Source organism: Poecilia latipinna, unplaced genomic scaffold (assembly GCF_001443285.1).
Source record: "Poecilia latipinna isolate Pla-1442-1.1 unplaced genomic scaffold, P_latipinna-1.0 Scaffold1919, whole genome shotgun sequence".
Lineage (NCBI taxonomy): Eukaryota > Metazoa > Chordata > Actinopteri > Cyprinodontiformes > Poeciliidae > Poecilia > Poecilia latipinna.
Genome location: NW_015114535.1, coordinates 70,119 through 87,307, shown reverse-complemented (window position 1 = coordinate 87,307; position 17,189 = coordinate 70,119). Strand labels below are relative to the sequence as shown.

The window sequence follows — 17,189 nt, the reverse complement described above, 5'->3', positions numbered from 1 at the left end:
CACTTTTCTGTTGGACTTTCACGGTTGGTAAGCGAGAACCATCTCTAATCAGAGCCAAGGCATTACATAACAGTCGTTTATACCAGCGACATTCCTTGTCCTTTTATGGGAACTGGTAGTGACAAAAACCTAGGTTGGGATTTGTGCTTTCTTCACAGCCACTGTGTCAAACCCCACTTTCATCTGTACACACATGCTGTGCCAGAGGAATCTGTGAGGGAACCTTGTGTGCCGCATTCCCATGTTTTAATTCTCTAAAATAACCGAGAAATCAAACTTCAAGGTTTTGATGGGTGAACAGAAGCAAAGTCTAAAACAAAAGAAAAAATAATTATAACAGAACAAGGTGACAAAGCAATAAACTAAACCGACTATGCATGTTAAAGTACCTTGTAAAAGTATTCATCCCTCTTGAAATTTTTCACATTCTTTCTCCCCACAACCTCAAATTTAAATGTATTGTAATGGTATATTATTTTAGGCTAACCCAAAATAATGAATATTTGTGAGTGAAAAAGTAAAGGATGCAGGTTATTTATTTATTTATTTCGGTGAGGATGCTGTATGCACTTACCCACCTTGTGCCAGTGTAATCAACTGGCTCAACAAATTGAGTCCAAAGATGAAATGAATCTCTGTATGAATGCATCTGTTTGTGAAGGTATTAGAGGTTTGGTAGAGAACATTAGTGTACAAACAATATCAATGAATACAATAAACACATCACAGATAAAGCTGTGGAGAAGTTTACAATCAGGAATATCAGAATCAAGATCCCAAGCTTTGAACATGTACCACTTAGGTAGGAAAATACATCAACAAGACAACTATTAGCTGTGAACTCTACAAAACTGTCCCCTAGTGGTATTAATGGGTTTAGTGCACGACTATATGCTTTGTAAAAAACTAACACTACACACCTTGCCCTAAATATATATTTCCACAGTAAACCACAGTGACCTTTAAAGTTATGCTGGCTTTAAAAGCTTGTGCTTATTTTGTGTTTGGACTCAAAAAGATCAGCTGAATTGCAAGCAGGGGGATACGAGAAGAGATAAAACAGAAATAGTGTTTAAAATTTGGAAGTGATAAATTGAAAGAAAAGTGCAGAGAGTGGGTTGTCCTCATATTTGAAAAAAGGGAGCTTGTTTTTTTTTAAAACATCAATCCTTCAGTGTTAGAGCTGTGACTGCACACAGAGATGGCAGAGAAGAAACAGAACATAAGACAGATTACAAGATGTAGCAAACCACAAATACTGAAACTACGTCTTGTATTAGTTTCCAGGCTCCCCGTGTACTGCTTACACGCGGCAGCAGATAACTGGCTTCTCTTCAATGCTCATTAATCTTTTGTAAAATTATATTTCCTTTACCATAGTCAAAATTAAGTTTATTTTTAAGGACGTAGAATGCACACATTGGTACTGATGTAGCATATTGCTACAGACTTTCTTGAAAATGTATAATTAACATAGTGAGTGCAAAAGCCTCTGGAGAAGACAAAGCTTTTTAATCATTTCTATCTTAATCTTAGAACTGCTTGAAAGCAAACAACTGCTTAGGCACAGTGATGAAATGTGACACCTTTTCCTGCAGATGGCAGCAAAGTCCTTCGGCATTTTTGTTTTTCTTAGGAACAAAAACAAAACATGCCGAATCTTTGCGTTGCAATTTTACCAGCTGTGCTGTTGTGTGTTTGAACAGTTTATAAGCCACCTATCCTCCCTTCTTTGTCCATCAGAATGCCATCCTGCTCCTCGGTTATGAATAGTGGCGTGCAGTGACAGCGATTTGACGGATTAATGGAGCAGATCCATCGCTCATGCTTTGAACACAAGCACAAGAGACACAAGGAGTTAGGAGATCTTCTGCTCTCTCTGCATTTTATTTATTGGGGCTCCATGGCTGCTCATGTACATCATCCATACTGAGCTGCGCTCTGCGCGGCAAATCAGTAAACATGTAGCACTGCGGCCCGCCCGACACCTTTATGATTCTGGCTGCAGTTCAAATGTCGGTAAATCTTCCCATATAAATGGCAGTCATAAACACCTAATGGGCTGCCATGAATATTTTAGAGCCCTGAATATCATACCGAAATGACCTCTAGATAGCTACACCCTTAACAAGACGCATTCCTCAGATGGACAACCTCCCCAGTCGGTGCAACACAAGGCGCCTTTTCTGGTTCTCTGGCTTTTTTTTTCTTTCTTTCTTTTTTCATAGCGTGATTGGATTGATTTGTCATTTGCAAAAGGAAAGAGCTTGGCCACGGGGCTGTGGATAATCCAATTTATCGCTTTGCCATTTATTACAAATTTCTGTGGCTTTTGGGTCCACTGTCACATCGATTCGTTGATTGCTTGCTTAGCTGGGTCCTAATGAGCTGCTGTCTGAATCACTGCATAATCGCTGCCCTAATTCACTTCCTCGCCTACCCTCACACTCGGTCTGTTGGCTTGCCACTGTTACAGCAGGAAGGACTCGAATATCTCTGAGAACGGACAATTAGGAGCATCTTTCCTGAAATAAGAGGTGCCATTGTGTGTATATTGCCCTTTGAGAAATGACAACACTTTGCTACTTTGCCGAATGTTTTCACAGCTTGCGGTGAGAGGTTATAATCTGGGTTTAACATGTGCATTTTCATCTAATCTACATGCAAGCAACAACATAATTAATATGCATAAAAGACCAATTTTGAGGATGCACATTCAGTGAAGGTTATATAATTTAAACAGATTTTTTTTTTATGTACAGTCTTCACATTTTGTCACTGAAAGGATTGATGGCATAAGAGCATATAAAGTGGGTCACACATTTTCTCTCAGCAGAGACCTAAGAATTTGTTAAACGTAGTCTATAAATATCTTTCTAATTTTATTTCTCAAGGTCAATATTTACTAACCTAAAAATGTCAAAAGCATTCAGTTTGCTCAAGTTTATATGTTTTAATGTACACTGCAAAGAAGGTGAGACAAGAAGAAGCAATTTTAAGTTACTTCAGGATGAAAGAATTACACCAGAGAGGCATTACTGCATGACCTAACAGGTGAGGTAATACTTTTCATCATTGCATCGACTAGTGGGTGGGACACATTTGGCAGAAAGTGAACATTTTGTCCCCTGAGTTGATGTGATAGAAGAAAAAAAAAATGGGCAAGAATAAGGATATGAGTGAACTTGACAAGGGCCACACAGGTATGGCTGCACAACTGGGTCAGAGAATATCTGATCTACAAGGGTCACGGGTATTTATCAGCCATGGAAAGAAGGAACAGAGGGGAATCCACAGGATATGAGACCAAGCTTCAAGGACAGCCAATGTGGTCCATGCGGAAAAGCAACAGAAGCTGTACTTTTAGAGTACCTTGTGCATGTTTGTATGTAAGCTGTGGATAGCTTATTGCCTTTGGTTTCCCATAACGACCTCCTCTGGTCTACCAAACAGGCTGGGACATGTCATTGAGATAAATCTACATTCTGAAAGTGCGCTGACCCAATGGCTCAACAATTTTTCAGGGACATACTTAAAAATGAAGAGGTAGTAGTTCTTATTCACAAAGGATACATATTTTTCTCAACAATAATAATAATAATTATATATATATATATATATATATATATATATATATATATATATATTAAAGGTGCAATAACCACTTTACTATTTAGTCTGAAGCATAATATTTTATACTTGCCATTACTTTTGATTAGTGTCATAATAATACATTAAGATATTTTCACTATAAGATATTTTACCATTACAACCATTTTAATCTATACTTTGAAACGTACCATGATATTTTGCTTAACATTATTTTTGATGCTTGGAGTCTTAATTTCACTGCCAAACTTTTAATTTATTTTTCTGTGGGGGTTAAAAAAAAAAAAAAAAAAAAACACTCCTTTCTTATATACAAGTCTAGAACAATAGTGAAATGCAAAACTTTTGGTCTCAACTCAATCAAACCTAATATTTTTTACTCTAAGGTTAGCAGTTGTTCGAAGACCTTTTCCTGAGGACAGACTAGAGAGCAAATACCACCAGGTGAGGGGTTTACCTCTGCACCAATATCAGATTGGCTGGGTGGCATTTATCAAGCTTCAAGAGGGGCTTAAGGACACACCAGGACGTTTGTGAAGAGGCTGGTGAATAAATATAGGCGGAAGCTAATCAAGTCATCTATCAACAAAAGGATGCACCATCTGTTTGCTTCATCACTTGTCCTCACATATATTTATTTATTTCAGGATGCAGGTTCCAGTCTGCTGAGCTACAAAGCAAGTGTTGAAGCAATTAGACTAGTATGGCTTAAGAACAGTAAGACAAAGCATGTAAAGTGTTGTGATTTAAAAAAAAAAAAAAAAATGTAATCATATTTACTAACTCAATAATTCTTTTCAAATATTTATTTGAACATTTTGAACATTTTTGATTAGGTTAAAACATCTTTTTTTTTTATAATTCCTAATTCATAAATTAAACCCAGATAAAAATATTATTAGCACGGTTGTCACGCAGAATCCAAAGACTTGCGTGAGAATAAATATTGAATTGCCAATATTTATTGCCGAGGCATCAGGCTGCGTAGTGTGATTGTTAGACATAAAAGCAAAGCTCAATTGTAGCTTCACGCAGAAGTACTGGCTTATTTTTCAAAAGCACAGATGAAAACAAAACAGCTCTGTTGGCAGTAACAAAGTTATAGAGTAAAAGAGATATATGAAAATATAAGACAGCTGAAAGCTATTCATGTTCAAGCTAGAATTAGCCATTTAGAATACAGCTATGGTAGGAAGTTGAACATTAGCAGATTAGAATTACCATTGGCTACTGTTTAAAAAGTAAAGTAATTAAGAAGAAAGTCCTAATTGGTTTTGAATGACTATCAGTAGACTCTGATAAGTGTACATATTGATCTTGCTGTATTATATTATTCAACAATGTTGAATAAAAGTCACCGTGATGAAAGCTCCTTTGACTTTGAATGTTGCAGGTAATTGTGGGCCAGGTTATCAACTATATTTCTGTATAGCAACTGTGACTGTAGCCCAACAGTGAATATCTTAAACGCTTTCATATGTTTTTACATGACACTAACTGTTGCCACTGTTGAAATCATATTTGCAAAGGAACTATAAAAGATACATTAACTTTTCTGTGTGTCTGACACTGAATGAAAATAAACATTTACTGTTCCAGGTCAGTTTCCGTTACAAAAATTACTTCTATTTACTGAATACCATAATAAGAAGAATTTTCTTTTTTTGTGACACACCATGTCTTCTACATTTAGAGGGAAAATGGGGAAGCTCGACAGCAATAAAACTCAAGCCCAACAACTTTATGGGTTAATATAAATTATTGTTTTGGACTGGCTAGCACAAAGTACCAATGCCAGTCCTGCAAAGTATTTTAGTTAATTAGTTACACCACTTAGCAGGAATGAACTGAAACTCCAGCAAAGAGTGAAAGAAATGTCTGAAAAATGCCCCAAATTTCTGACTTGACTCACACAAACATTAAAAGTTTTATCTAAAAGTATTTTTCACTATTCTGCCAATTAGCAAAAAGAAATGTTTGGTAACATAAACTGATATAAAGCACTACAAGTTTAGTCAGATGTAATGCAAGACAATGAGTAAAAAATGACTTCTGTTACAACAGTGTATGTAAATATTGGGTTTCAACTGTACTTGTTGCCACTGTATAATGTGGCTGTTAAACACACATTCCCCCACCCAATGCACATATTTTCACACCCTGCATGCCCACCCCTCATTCAAATACATTGCCTCAATCCACAGGACTTAAATTGCACAAAGAAACTCAACTACCTCCATGCCCATTTGGACCTTATTAATTTATATTGCAGTTTCCTTTTAGCTACTTATTTTATCCTGTATTTATTTTTTAAGAATACTCCATGTGCCTCCTTTAACTGCTCCTCAGGGGATAAATAAAGTCTTTTGAATACAATATCAGGATAAATGTTTTGGAAGACAGGGGAAAAAAACATGCAAAACGGTTTTCAGACAACATTTCTTTAATACAAAGTCAACATATCTACATACACAGTGGCTTTTAACCAATTATTGTTTCAGTTAGAAGTAACAGTTTGAAAGTGGTAGCACTTGGCTCTCGTATAAAGGAAAAATGGTTTGCTGAGTTTCGGTTCTTTTGTCGATATGTACTGTATAAGCTTAGTTCTTTTTAATGAGTTTTTTTTATGGTCACTGTTACTCCCTAACCTTTCCACAATATTTAGCAACATATTCCAGATCATTTTGTGGTTGTTTTCAAGAGTGTAGCATCTTTACTTGAAACCAAAAGCATAACACATTGCACAAGCTTTAAGACGCTTCCACGGCTTCAAATTTTGGCATTGGCCCTTTAACCAGTCTCTATGAATTCCGACAGATTAGAGTTCATGGCGAAACCTTACGACGTGAATTTGCAGCATGTTTTTGGTAGTTTCAGTCCGTCCTTGGTCGAATCCCACTACTGTGTTTCAACCGAGTCCCGATTTCTTTCTGCATTCCCGTCATGAAACATGGTTAAACAAAAAAAAACAAAAAAACAATATGATTTTATACAAGGCAACAGGGAGAAAAATAAGTTTAAATGTTGCAACTGAAGCATGTATGACCTTTTTTTTCTCGCTAATCAAACATAATGGATTAACACCTTGTGATTGCAGGTAGTTAGACATTTGGCATTCCTACAGAGATCTGTGAAAATACCTCTGAGAAAAGTAGTACTTCCAGGAATCTATGCCCTTGTAATTTATTTTTATGAGGCTCCTTTAGTAAATTTTGTCTATGCTGAGAATGATTAACGATTCTTGTGGCTAGTTGGTAGAGAGTGAACCAACATATTGGTTTAATCCAACTCGCGGATCACTGATCTGGATTTGTGTTCCCCTCATTCAGGCAAAGGGTGTGGGAACATAGGCTGGCACGTTTCCCAGTTTGACTGCAAGCAGGGGAAATTAAAGGCAGAAAAAAAGAGAGGTAATTAAAGACCAGGGAGCAGAGCTGGAGAGAGAAGGTTTGAGAAAACAGGTTTCACAAACATCAAGAAGCTGGAAATGAGCAGAACTTTGATCTGTGCATTAGTGTTCCCCACTAAAAGTATGAGATCTTTAGGGTCAAATGATACATATATTCTATATATATTTGTTTATTTACACATATACTCTAGATCATAGTGGATGTCTAATAAAATCAATGGTAACATTATGTCTGAAAATATAAGTAAAAAAAGAGAACTTTAGGAGGATTTTTCTTCAGATTGTGAGGGTTACGGTCTGTACAGAATCATACAAGGTACAGTACATCATTGGCCTGATATAGACATTAAAAATGCTGAGCGATGAAACCCCGACAGTTGTAGAACAGATTACGAAAATCAACCAAACATAACAGCGTAGTGATGATGAAGGACAATGTTTCAAAATAGTGTCCCTATGGGTACAAGTTAATTCCAATGGACAAAAGCAAAAAAAACAAGATCAGACACAAAGATGGCATCCCCTCAGGTTTCTTGAAGAGACATTCAGGGTCTCCAGAATTACACAATAATAATAATAACAACAATAAAAAAAACAAAAAACAAAAACAAACAAACATATTTTTCAAAGACTAAAAATAACAGGTATAAAACAAATTGGATGAAAAGAAAATGTTATTTCACACTAATTGTTTGGATATATCTTCTGATTCTGCATTTAAATATATATGCATGCGTAAGTAGGCATTTATTAATCTCTCTATATAGATATAGTCTTATATCTACATATAGAAATACATGTACCCCTACACTGTCATGTTATACTTAGGATTTCTACGGTGAAAAAATAGAATGTCTTTAAACATAATATGAACATATAAGCATTTCTCTTTTTTTCTGCTAATTAAAAAAAATGTGACAAACACATCTCTGTTAGAAAAAAAAAAACTAAACCAGAAACGGAAAATAAAAACTAACTATGTCATGTAAAATAAGTCATCATAATACAACATTAATGTTTTCATAGTGTTACAATAACAATAAGGCTTTTTTGGAAATCAGAAAAGATCACACACAGTTCTGTCCATAGCTTCGTGTTTTTGTTTTTTTGTGCACATCCGCCAGAAAGCCCTCACAGAATCCATTTGCTCGTGTGTAACCAAAGCGCCGTCTTTGACAGGAAAAAAAAACTTGGTGATTTTAGCTTTTATTTGATCTTTTTTTGCAGTTGAATTGGGGTGTTTGTTTCAAGCTTTTTCTTCTGTTTTGCCCTGGGGATGTGCAAGTAACAGAGAAATTTTGCATCGGGATCCGACGTGGCTACTTGCTCTGGCTGTGTCACCCACTGGGTCATCGTCTATAAAATAGAGGGGGGAAAACACCGAAGCGTCTTGTTTTGTTTGTCGACCAGTTACCAACCACACATACAGTGAAACTCGGGGCCAATTTGTCAACAACGTTAATGTACAACTTTGCAATTGCAAGCGGTCTTCGCCGCTCTCGAGTTTCTTGTACAATGATAGAGGTGGATATAGAGGAGGCTGGGGGAAAAAAAAAAAGAAAACTGGATAAAAAAGCAGCGGTGGACAATGACGTTGTGTGGATGCGTTTCTGTCATGCCCACCTGGGCGCAAGGAGTTGGCAGAGCTGGCATTTTTTTTTTTTTTGTTCATCAGTTTTCTCTTTATCCAAAGAGTCACACGCTCAGCATACACAAGATAAGCAGCATGTTTGGTTTTTAACAGAAGAGAGAACTTAAAGAGAGAAAAGAAAAATAGATTTTTGTCCTCAAAAGACAAAAAAGTTCAAAACGATGATGATGACTGTTGGTCACTGTACACAAAGAAAGGCCCAAATTTGGCAGCGTTTCTTTGTTTGGTTGTTCCAAAAGCCTTTCCTCCTCACTGGACTGAGGGCGGATGTTTTCTCCATCAGCCCCTTGGCGCCATGGTTCAAGAGACGAGATTGTTAAAAAACATGGGACAAGGTTACTGTTTGCATCATCCACATGAGAGGCAAAGCCAAAGATTCTTACAACTGACATGGTTTTCCCTTAATCTTTGCCATTTTTTCTGGAGGATGTTTTTACTGGAAATATCCTGTGGAGATTTTAACTCTACTAGGGTCACCTGGCTTAGGAAGCAGGCTTTACGCATTACTACAATGGAACAAATTTTACGATATGTGCTGCTGCTTTCTTTTTGACAACCACTGGGAGTGTGCTTTCTTAAAGCTCTTTGTGCTTACAGGCAGTTTGGTGACATTTTCTTAAATTGTAGAGGACGTTTTCTGCACAACTATTCATAATGTAATTGTATGTAAAATTGTGTAGAAACTCAAGGTTTCCTTTTGATGGCCGGTTTTCTTGTTCCGTTTCACTTGATGACCAAATGACCAAAGTTTGGGAAAACCTAGGAGTCGCCGCGGTTTGGCCATTTCTCAGGATAAAACTCAAAAACAGTCAATAGAAACACTTAACCCCCCCCCCCTTTTTTTTACATCCAAAACAGGCACGTGTCCCAGTCTTGGCTACATCCATCTGCTTCTCTTTGATTTTCGTTCCATTTTTCCTTCAATTGCTGTTATTCGTTGCCACTGTATCATAAAGATATTTTTTTAGAAGAGAAATGTCCACGAATGTTTACAACTTCCTCCACTGAAACACTTGAGGTAAGGTAAGCAGTCTGACACTTTGATTGACACCCATCCCACAGCGTGAGCCACAGCCTCTGGTTGCTTGTTGCTGAGAATTGTCTTCAGTTGAAATCATGGGCAATTTTCCTCTCTGCCTTGAGTCTGAATTGGAATTTCTCTTTTTCTGGTCGCATCAGGTGTTATTTTCTAAAGATTTACAGGATCCTGTTTGGTGTTTCTGAACGAGCAGTGGTAAAATGATCAACCGCTGTCATTTCAAATTTGAAACGTTTCTATGGCTCAGGAAACCGTTGAGTTGGGAGAGGAGGGGGCAACAGGATTCTGAGGGGAGGAGATGGCTTTTTACGTTGCATAGTGATCAAAGCTTCCTAAGTACTCCAGAGCTGCGTGATAGCAAAATTGGTATTCGTCCTGTAGAAAAGAAAAAAAAAAAAAAAAAAAAAAAAAAAAAGGAAATTGTTTTGTTTTTACACAAAAAAGAAAATGTTCAACTTTTTGTCGGTCTTGGACAATTTCTCACCTCAGTTTGGACCATAGCTGGCCTCTGCGTCCGGAGCATCTTCACTGTTTGGAAGATGTCTACCACTCCCTCGTAACGCATTCTCTCCAGGACGATGCTGAGGGTTATGAAGACTCCAGTTCTTCCCACTCCAGCACTAGATTTAAGAATCAGGCAAGAGAAACAAAAAAGATGAAGAATTGTGCTCATTGCAGACTCATGCAAAAAAAAAAACAAAGAAAAAAAAAAAACACCTGATCTGTAACAAGCGTGAGTCCACATCAATAAACTATGAATGAAAACTATGAATGAAAAGTGAATTTATTTCAATCATTCTGTTTTTCAGAAAAGTCAAGACCATTGAAGAAAGCATTGAAAGTGATGCCCAGGCGCTATACAATATGTGCACTGAATACATGACTAATACTCCCTTGGCTGATCGCAGGAAGGCGATCAGCCAAAGCTGCTTTAACGACAACCTTGAGCACATGTACGTTGCTGTCTGGTGTGTGTCATCCTCTCCCACCAGATCTCTTTTTGGTTTTAGGGCAGACTAGTTTGCTGGCAAATTAAACAGTGATCCCATGGTCATTGAACCAGATATTAATACTTTAGGAAGTGTGGGTAGGTGTCAAGTTATGTGGGAAAAATGAAATCAGAATCTCCATAAAGCTCTTCAGCAGAGGAAAGTGTGAAATGATATAAATCCTGCTGTTAGACGGCTGTCTGTTTTTTTTTTTTAAATACCAGACTCTGGGATCTTGATGTTCAAATTGAAATGCTAAATTTACTTTCTTCTTCACTTTAATCCGAAAAGTGGATTTTGCACCACTCAGTAACCAGAGACATTGTGTCTGGTTCAGCAGTAGCTTAACTCAAGAAATGCAACACTTGTCGCCCATGTCTTGAACACGTGTGTGTGTGTGTGTGTGTGTGTGTGTGTGTGTGTGTGTGTGTGTGTGTGTGTGTGTGTGTGTGTGTGTGTGTGTGTGTGTGATGAGCCTTGACACACTCCAACCATTGTCCACACACTATGAATCTCTTCCAAACACTTTAACATCTTTGTTTCACACATCTTTTAAGGCTGTGTCTATCACTGGTGTTTGTAAACCTTTTTTTCAGCTGCAGTTTTTTTTTCCTTCCACCTAGCTTTCCATTTATATCCTTGAGATTAGCAGGATATTTTAGCAATGTCCTTCCTGAAACCCTTCTCAAGGAAGTTAATGACTTTTTGAGCAAGCACTCTTGCCCATATTGATTTAATTTCTGCTTTTTATGTAATTTTCTGCCTAAAATTTCTCCCTTAAATACAATTTTTTCATGTTATTTCTATTTACATACATGCTTTTTGAGAATCATCATCTTGAATCATTATCTCATGAAAACCTAAAGGAAAAAAAATACATATAATTTTGTGTTTAATAAATCTGTCAAATATCTGAATTTCACTTTTTGAATGAATAAATGAAGTGAATTAACTGTTTGATGATGTTCTACTTTATTTGGGTGAAGTTGGTCTATGTTTCCCTTTCTGTCCTTCTCATTCCCTCTGCTTTCAAATTACACCTGAAAGGTAAGTTCAAATTTTATAAAATTCAAACTTTTCATAAGATACACCTCGTGACAAACAGAAGGACTGAGGTGTAAAAACTCTGCATGTTGTTAGCTCTGACTTCCTAGAAAGCAACAACAACCCACAGCAAGAAACGATGCTCAAGGTAACAAGAACAATGGCAGCAAGGAGACAATTTGCATGCAAGAACCCTGCAAATCCACTTATACATGTGCCTCCATTCTCGTCCTCAAGGACACATGCACACATCACAAATCACACACATACACACAAACAACATTTAGTCTCATTAAGCGCCTCTTTCCATGTGTTGGAAGGAAAAAATAAATAAATAAATTTAAAAAAAAAAAAAAAACCTAGCCTGCTGCTGGTCCCCAGAAATACAGCTCGAGTTTTAACTCAGACGCTGAAATACTTGAGAGTTGGCCCTGTAAGCTGCTTTGCTGCAGAATGACTTCCACATCACCAATGGAACAATAATTGATATGACAACAGATTTATTTGAGCTTCTTGCCTTTGATGCCACTTTGTAGGATGAGGAGTGAAAATGATGGTTGCAGACACTGTAGCTGACAACTGGGTGTGTGTGTGTGTTGGTCGACAAATGTTGCTCACATTATTTCACCAAATCTAAACAATAGCAAACGCAGTGCGCCAATCACGCAGCACATCAGGCGCAAAATCCTAGCCCCCCCAAACATGCTTCCTGGGACTTCTCCTTCAACCTCCTCCTCTCCAGATCCAAATCTTAAAGAGTGGAGAGCCACTGCAGACTGAGGGGATTTGGTGTGTCGCCCCCCCGCCCCTCCATTCACAGGACGTATTCATGCAATTAATAACAAAAAGCATGCGGTGCTATTAGATAGAGGGAGAGTAAAGGATGGGAGGAGGCAGAGCTAGAGGAAAAAGATCCAGGAGAATGGCTGGATGGGAAAGAAGAGCGAGCGAGAGGATTAAGGAATAGGCAGATGACAGACTGGGAAGTCTGGTGATGGAAAGCGCAAGAGTAAGAGAAAAGGGAGACATAAGCTCTTCTCGTGGAGATAAGAAAGCTCAGAAGAGGAGGGGAAAAGAAAAAAAAAGAGAATGGTGGTTGCTATACTGCAAAATAAAAACAAAAATCCATCCCCCAAAGAAATGTATTTTCAAAATAAGAACTCTTCAACACAACAGCAGTCTGACAACCATATTATTTGGCTGATTTTCTGGATATTGTCTATTTACTATTATTTTAGTCTTCTCTACTCGAAAACTCTCATATGACACATGTCCAGATTTTTCTTCCTAGACCTCAATATCCTAGATCCTGAGTATCAAAATACATATGAATATAAGACATAAAAATATAAAAGATAGCAACTAAGCCTATGGAATTACTTGGCTTTTGTATTTTGAGGTATTTAACGTATAGTAGCTTGTGAAACTATTCATCCCTTTCACATTTTTCCATTGACTTCAAAGTGTTTGTGGACACATGAACACATCTTTATTTGGGTGGGGATTATCTACACAAAGATGTGGAAAAATAAGAGATGGGTTTCAAAGCTTTCTACAAATAAAAACCTACTTGCCAAAGGTCGAATGAAGGTCGGTCCTAAAAAATTAAATGCCTTAAATGTCAACTGCAAATCTAGCAAGTAATTAATTACCATGTACCCAAGCTGACAAACTGGGCTAGGAATGTTTTTTTTTTTAATGGGCAGAAAGGCCATTTTCAGTTTTCCAAAAGGCATAACACAGCCAAACCTGTATAAGATGAGACCTCAATGTAACTTTTTGGAAACTAGCAAAGTACAAAAGTTACCACTGCACATCACCCTGAACAAACTATTTCCACTTTGAAGTATAGTGCTTGCAGCATCATGCTGTAGCAATTACTTTGCTTTTTTAAGACACCGAAGACGGTTAAAGTTGCTGGCGAGATTAAAGGCAGTAAATACATGGCAATTCAGAAAGTAAAGCTGTTAGAGCATCTAAAAGACTTTAAACTGCAGCAAGCATTAACTTTCAGCAGGATAGGTCTCCTCAAACATGTCCACACTTACAGATGAATGGTTTTAGTCAAGAGATATATGTTAGCTTTGGTCTTTATAACTTTGATGTTGACACTGCTCATCCAATCTGACAGAGTTATTTAAGAAAGAGGAATTGGCAAAAATGTGTCTAAACACGCGTAAAGCTTGGAAAGACACACGACAAAACACTTTAGAGCTTTAATAACAGCAAAACCTGGCTTGACAATGTACTGAATCAGGGGGTGAACATTTGTTTATGCTGCATTTTTCAGATTTGCATTTGTAAAAGATGTTCTAAACATATCCTTTTATTTCAGCTTTTCAATTATATGATTCTATGGGGGGTTAGTCTATCACAAGAGTGTAGTAATGTTTGAAGAAAACTGACATTAGTTAATAAAAAAAAAAAAAAAGTTTAGGATTTTTAACGTGATCATTAAAAGGTGCAGGTATGTGAATCTTGGATTTGAAAAGTTGAGCGCCTTTTTTTTTTACAGCCGTGCTGCAATACCTGCACCAAACACAGTGAGAAAACCTTCCCCGTTTCAACAGTCTCACAGAAGGGTAACATGTTTTTGGAGCTTCCCTTACACATATTACTACCCTCCAGAGGACCATTTTCAAGTGGGTGACATCATTTTTGATTTTAACACAAGGAAGCTGATGTCATGTTTCATGATGTAATGGTGCTTATGTGATACTAATGTAAAGCAGAAATGACTGCCTGGTTCAATAGTCATCTGTCTTTATGAAAAAAAAAAAATCATTCTGTCAACACACCATGCATTTATTTTTTAACCCGAATGGTGCAACAAAAACATGCATCAAAGTTCACACTACTTTTATTTTCTAGCCTTGTAGCTCATGCAAAACCGGAGACGCACACAAAGTCTATTGTAAATCAACAAGAAGTCAGAACCTTTGAGATGGGTCTTCTTCAAGGTCTAACAATGAATATACATAATCTGACTTTCTACCCTAATCCAGCTGGTCAAATTAATGATGCAAGTCACCTTGGAAGCTACGCTCCAGGTCATAAAAAAAAGAAAAAAAAAGAAAAAAAGAAATGCAACATGAAATAGTCATAAAAACCACGAGAAAGGCCCTGTCATTTTATCATCTCTGCTTTTTTTCAAATACTAGGCCTCTTCTGAGCCTTATCAATTATGTAGGAGAAGAACCTGTTCAGGAGCAGAGGTTGCGTTCCACAGAGGCAAAAAGGAGAGGAGGAGTCATGAAGTTAGAACTCCACTGCAAGAGGAGCTGTCCAAAGAAACAAAACTTATCAGGGTTATCTGACCCTGATTCTGTCTTTGGAGTTCAACTCTGGGTTAAAATTAAATGTTAACTAAACCACAATTTACTATTCACTTTTTATTAATCTCTTTAAGGGCTGATATTTAAAAAGAAAATGTAATGAAATGTTTTTGAAAGGGGTGAAGGGGGTAAAATATTTTATAGCTTGTGTTTTAGGAGAATCCAGCTATGTATTAGGTGCCACAATGTGAGGATTTTCAGAAATGTAAAAGCAATATACAAAAGAGGCTTATAAATACACATTGCTACCAGGATGCCAATAATGAAAATACTGAATTTTATTACTACCATATACCTCATAAACTACAGAACTAGTTGTGCACTGTACATTGCTATGTAGAACAAAGCATTTGTTAGAACATTTTTTTTCTCCAAGTCCATCAACATGAGCATATGTTGAAATACAATAGAGCAAACATATGCTTCCAAATAAAAGTTGGTAAAGTGGACTGGTCTGGCTGAAAAAGCTAAAGCTAAATAAAAACAAAAATAACTGCATGTTAATTTTCTATTATGTTTCAACATATTTATTTGGAATACTCGCTTTAAAACTAGAAAATGGCTAATTACACAAGTGACTTGTTTGCAACCCTTTGTGCAAGACACATTACCTGCAATGTACAGAGATGGGCCCATCCTGTCCAAACTGCTCCTTGGTTTTATGAACCTGGCCAATAAAATCGATGAATCCCTCTCCGGATTTGGGTACACCTTGTTCCGGCCAATCAGTAAACTGGAACTGCCTTACTGTCCTGGACTGGCCATCCTGCAAAATAAAATGGAGATGAGGTGGAGAATCAGAGTCAGCTTTATTTGGCAAGTTTGTCCATGCAAACAAGGAATTTGACGGTAGTTCCCCTTTGTTCTCATTGAAGATATTTAAAATGGAAACATAGGGTTAACAAAAAGAAAAGTTTCAAATAACTAAGAAAATAGGTCAGATAATTATTACATAGTTACTGAAAGGGTGATAGAATTCCACCAACAAGCAATTTAACCCCTGTGAAATGACTAGTTTCTCATTTCACAAAGAATTAAGACAAAAGACACAGCCACGGTTGTGGAAAAAGCATTAATCTGTTTAAGAAGGGACAAACCATTGGCATGCATCAAGCAAAGAAAACATCTAAGCTTGCAGAAACTACTAAAACTGTGTTAAGAACTGTTCAACACATTATTAAAAACAAAAAGGAAAAGTGGGAAACCATTGTAACCATTAGAGGAAGACATGTGGTCAAAAAAATATCCTGAATGATCTTGATTGCCAATCACTTATGTGGTGGTTGAAAACAAATCGAAGAAAAACAACAGCAGAACTATGAGTTATGTTCAACTGTAAGAACACTTCCACATGCACAATGCAAGGGGAACTTGTTTTCTTTTGTGAAGTGCCTGAAGATGACATTTGTTTTGAATTAGTGCTATATAAATAAACTGAATTCAAGTGAACTCAAGGGATTGGGACTGAACATCTGCGTAGTCATAAGAAAACTACTTATCAGCAAAGCTAGCTGCAAAAAAAAGGCTTCAATTTGCAAGGGAGAATAAAGACTGGACTCTGGAGTGATGGAAGAAGGTTGTGTGTTTCGATGACTCCAGATTTACCCTCTTCCAGGGAGATGGGCACATCAGAGTAAGAAGAGAGGAAGATGAAGTGATGCACCTATCATGCCTAAAGACTCCTGTTCAAGCCTATGGGGGGGGGCAGTTCTGTGTTCTGAATTTGCTGCAAATGGTCAGGTCCAAGTTTAGCCACATTGATAGGTCATCTGACCACCTGAACATACTAAATGACTAAGTAAATGACTAATTCCATCAACTGATTTTTTTTTTTCTTCACTAATGTCATGAGCATATTTCAAGATGACAATGATAGGATTCACTGGGTTCAAATAGCAAATAAGTGGTTCAGGGAGCATAAGATACCATTTTACACCCAGATTGGCCACCACAAAGTCCGGATCAAACCCCACAGAGAGTCTCTGGAATGTGCAGGATGAGACTTTGCACACTGGTCTGCCTCTCCCATCATCAATATCAGATATTGGTTAAAAAATAATGGAAACATGCATTGCAGGTAACCAGAAAAAAAAACATCTGATATTTACACACA

At 37.2% G+C, this 17,189-nt stretch overlaps 1 protein-coding gene across 2 annotated transcripts in view; it reads right to left on the bottom strand.

The window, feature by feature from the left end:
• Positions 1–8,633: 8,633 nt before the first annotated feature.
• The window catches only part of LOC106935163 (receptor-type tyrosine-protein phosphatase S-like), a 75,916-nt gene continuing 67,360 nt past the window's right edge, over positions 8,634–17,189 (bottom strand). For both annotated transcript variants that reach the window (XM_015015498.1, XM_015015499.1), the window contains exons 26-28: positions 15,688–15,842; positions 10,193–10,328; positions 8,634–10,083 (exon numbers count right to left, since the gene is read on the bottom strand). In XM_015015498.1, coding sequence (XP_014870984.1) covers positions 10,015–10,083; positions 10,193–10,328; positions 15,688–15,842 — 360 coding nt within the window. In that variant the 3' untranslated portion in view covers positions 8,634–10,014. The remainder of the gene's footprint in view (positions 10,084–10,192; positions 10,329–15,687; positions 15,843–17,189) is intronic.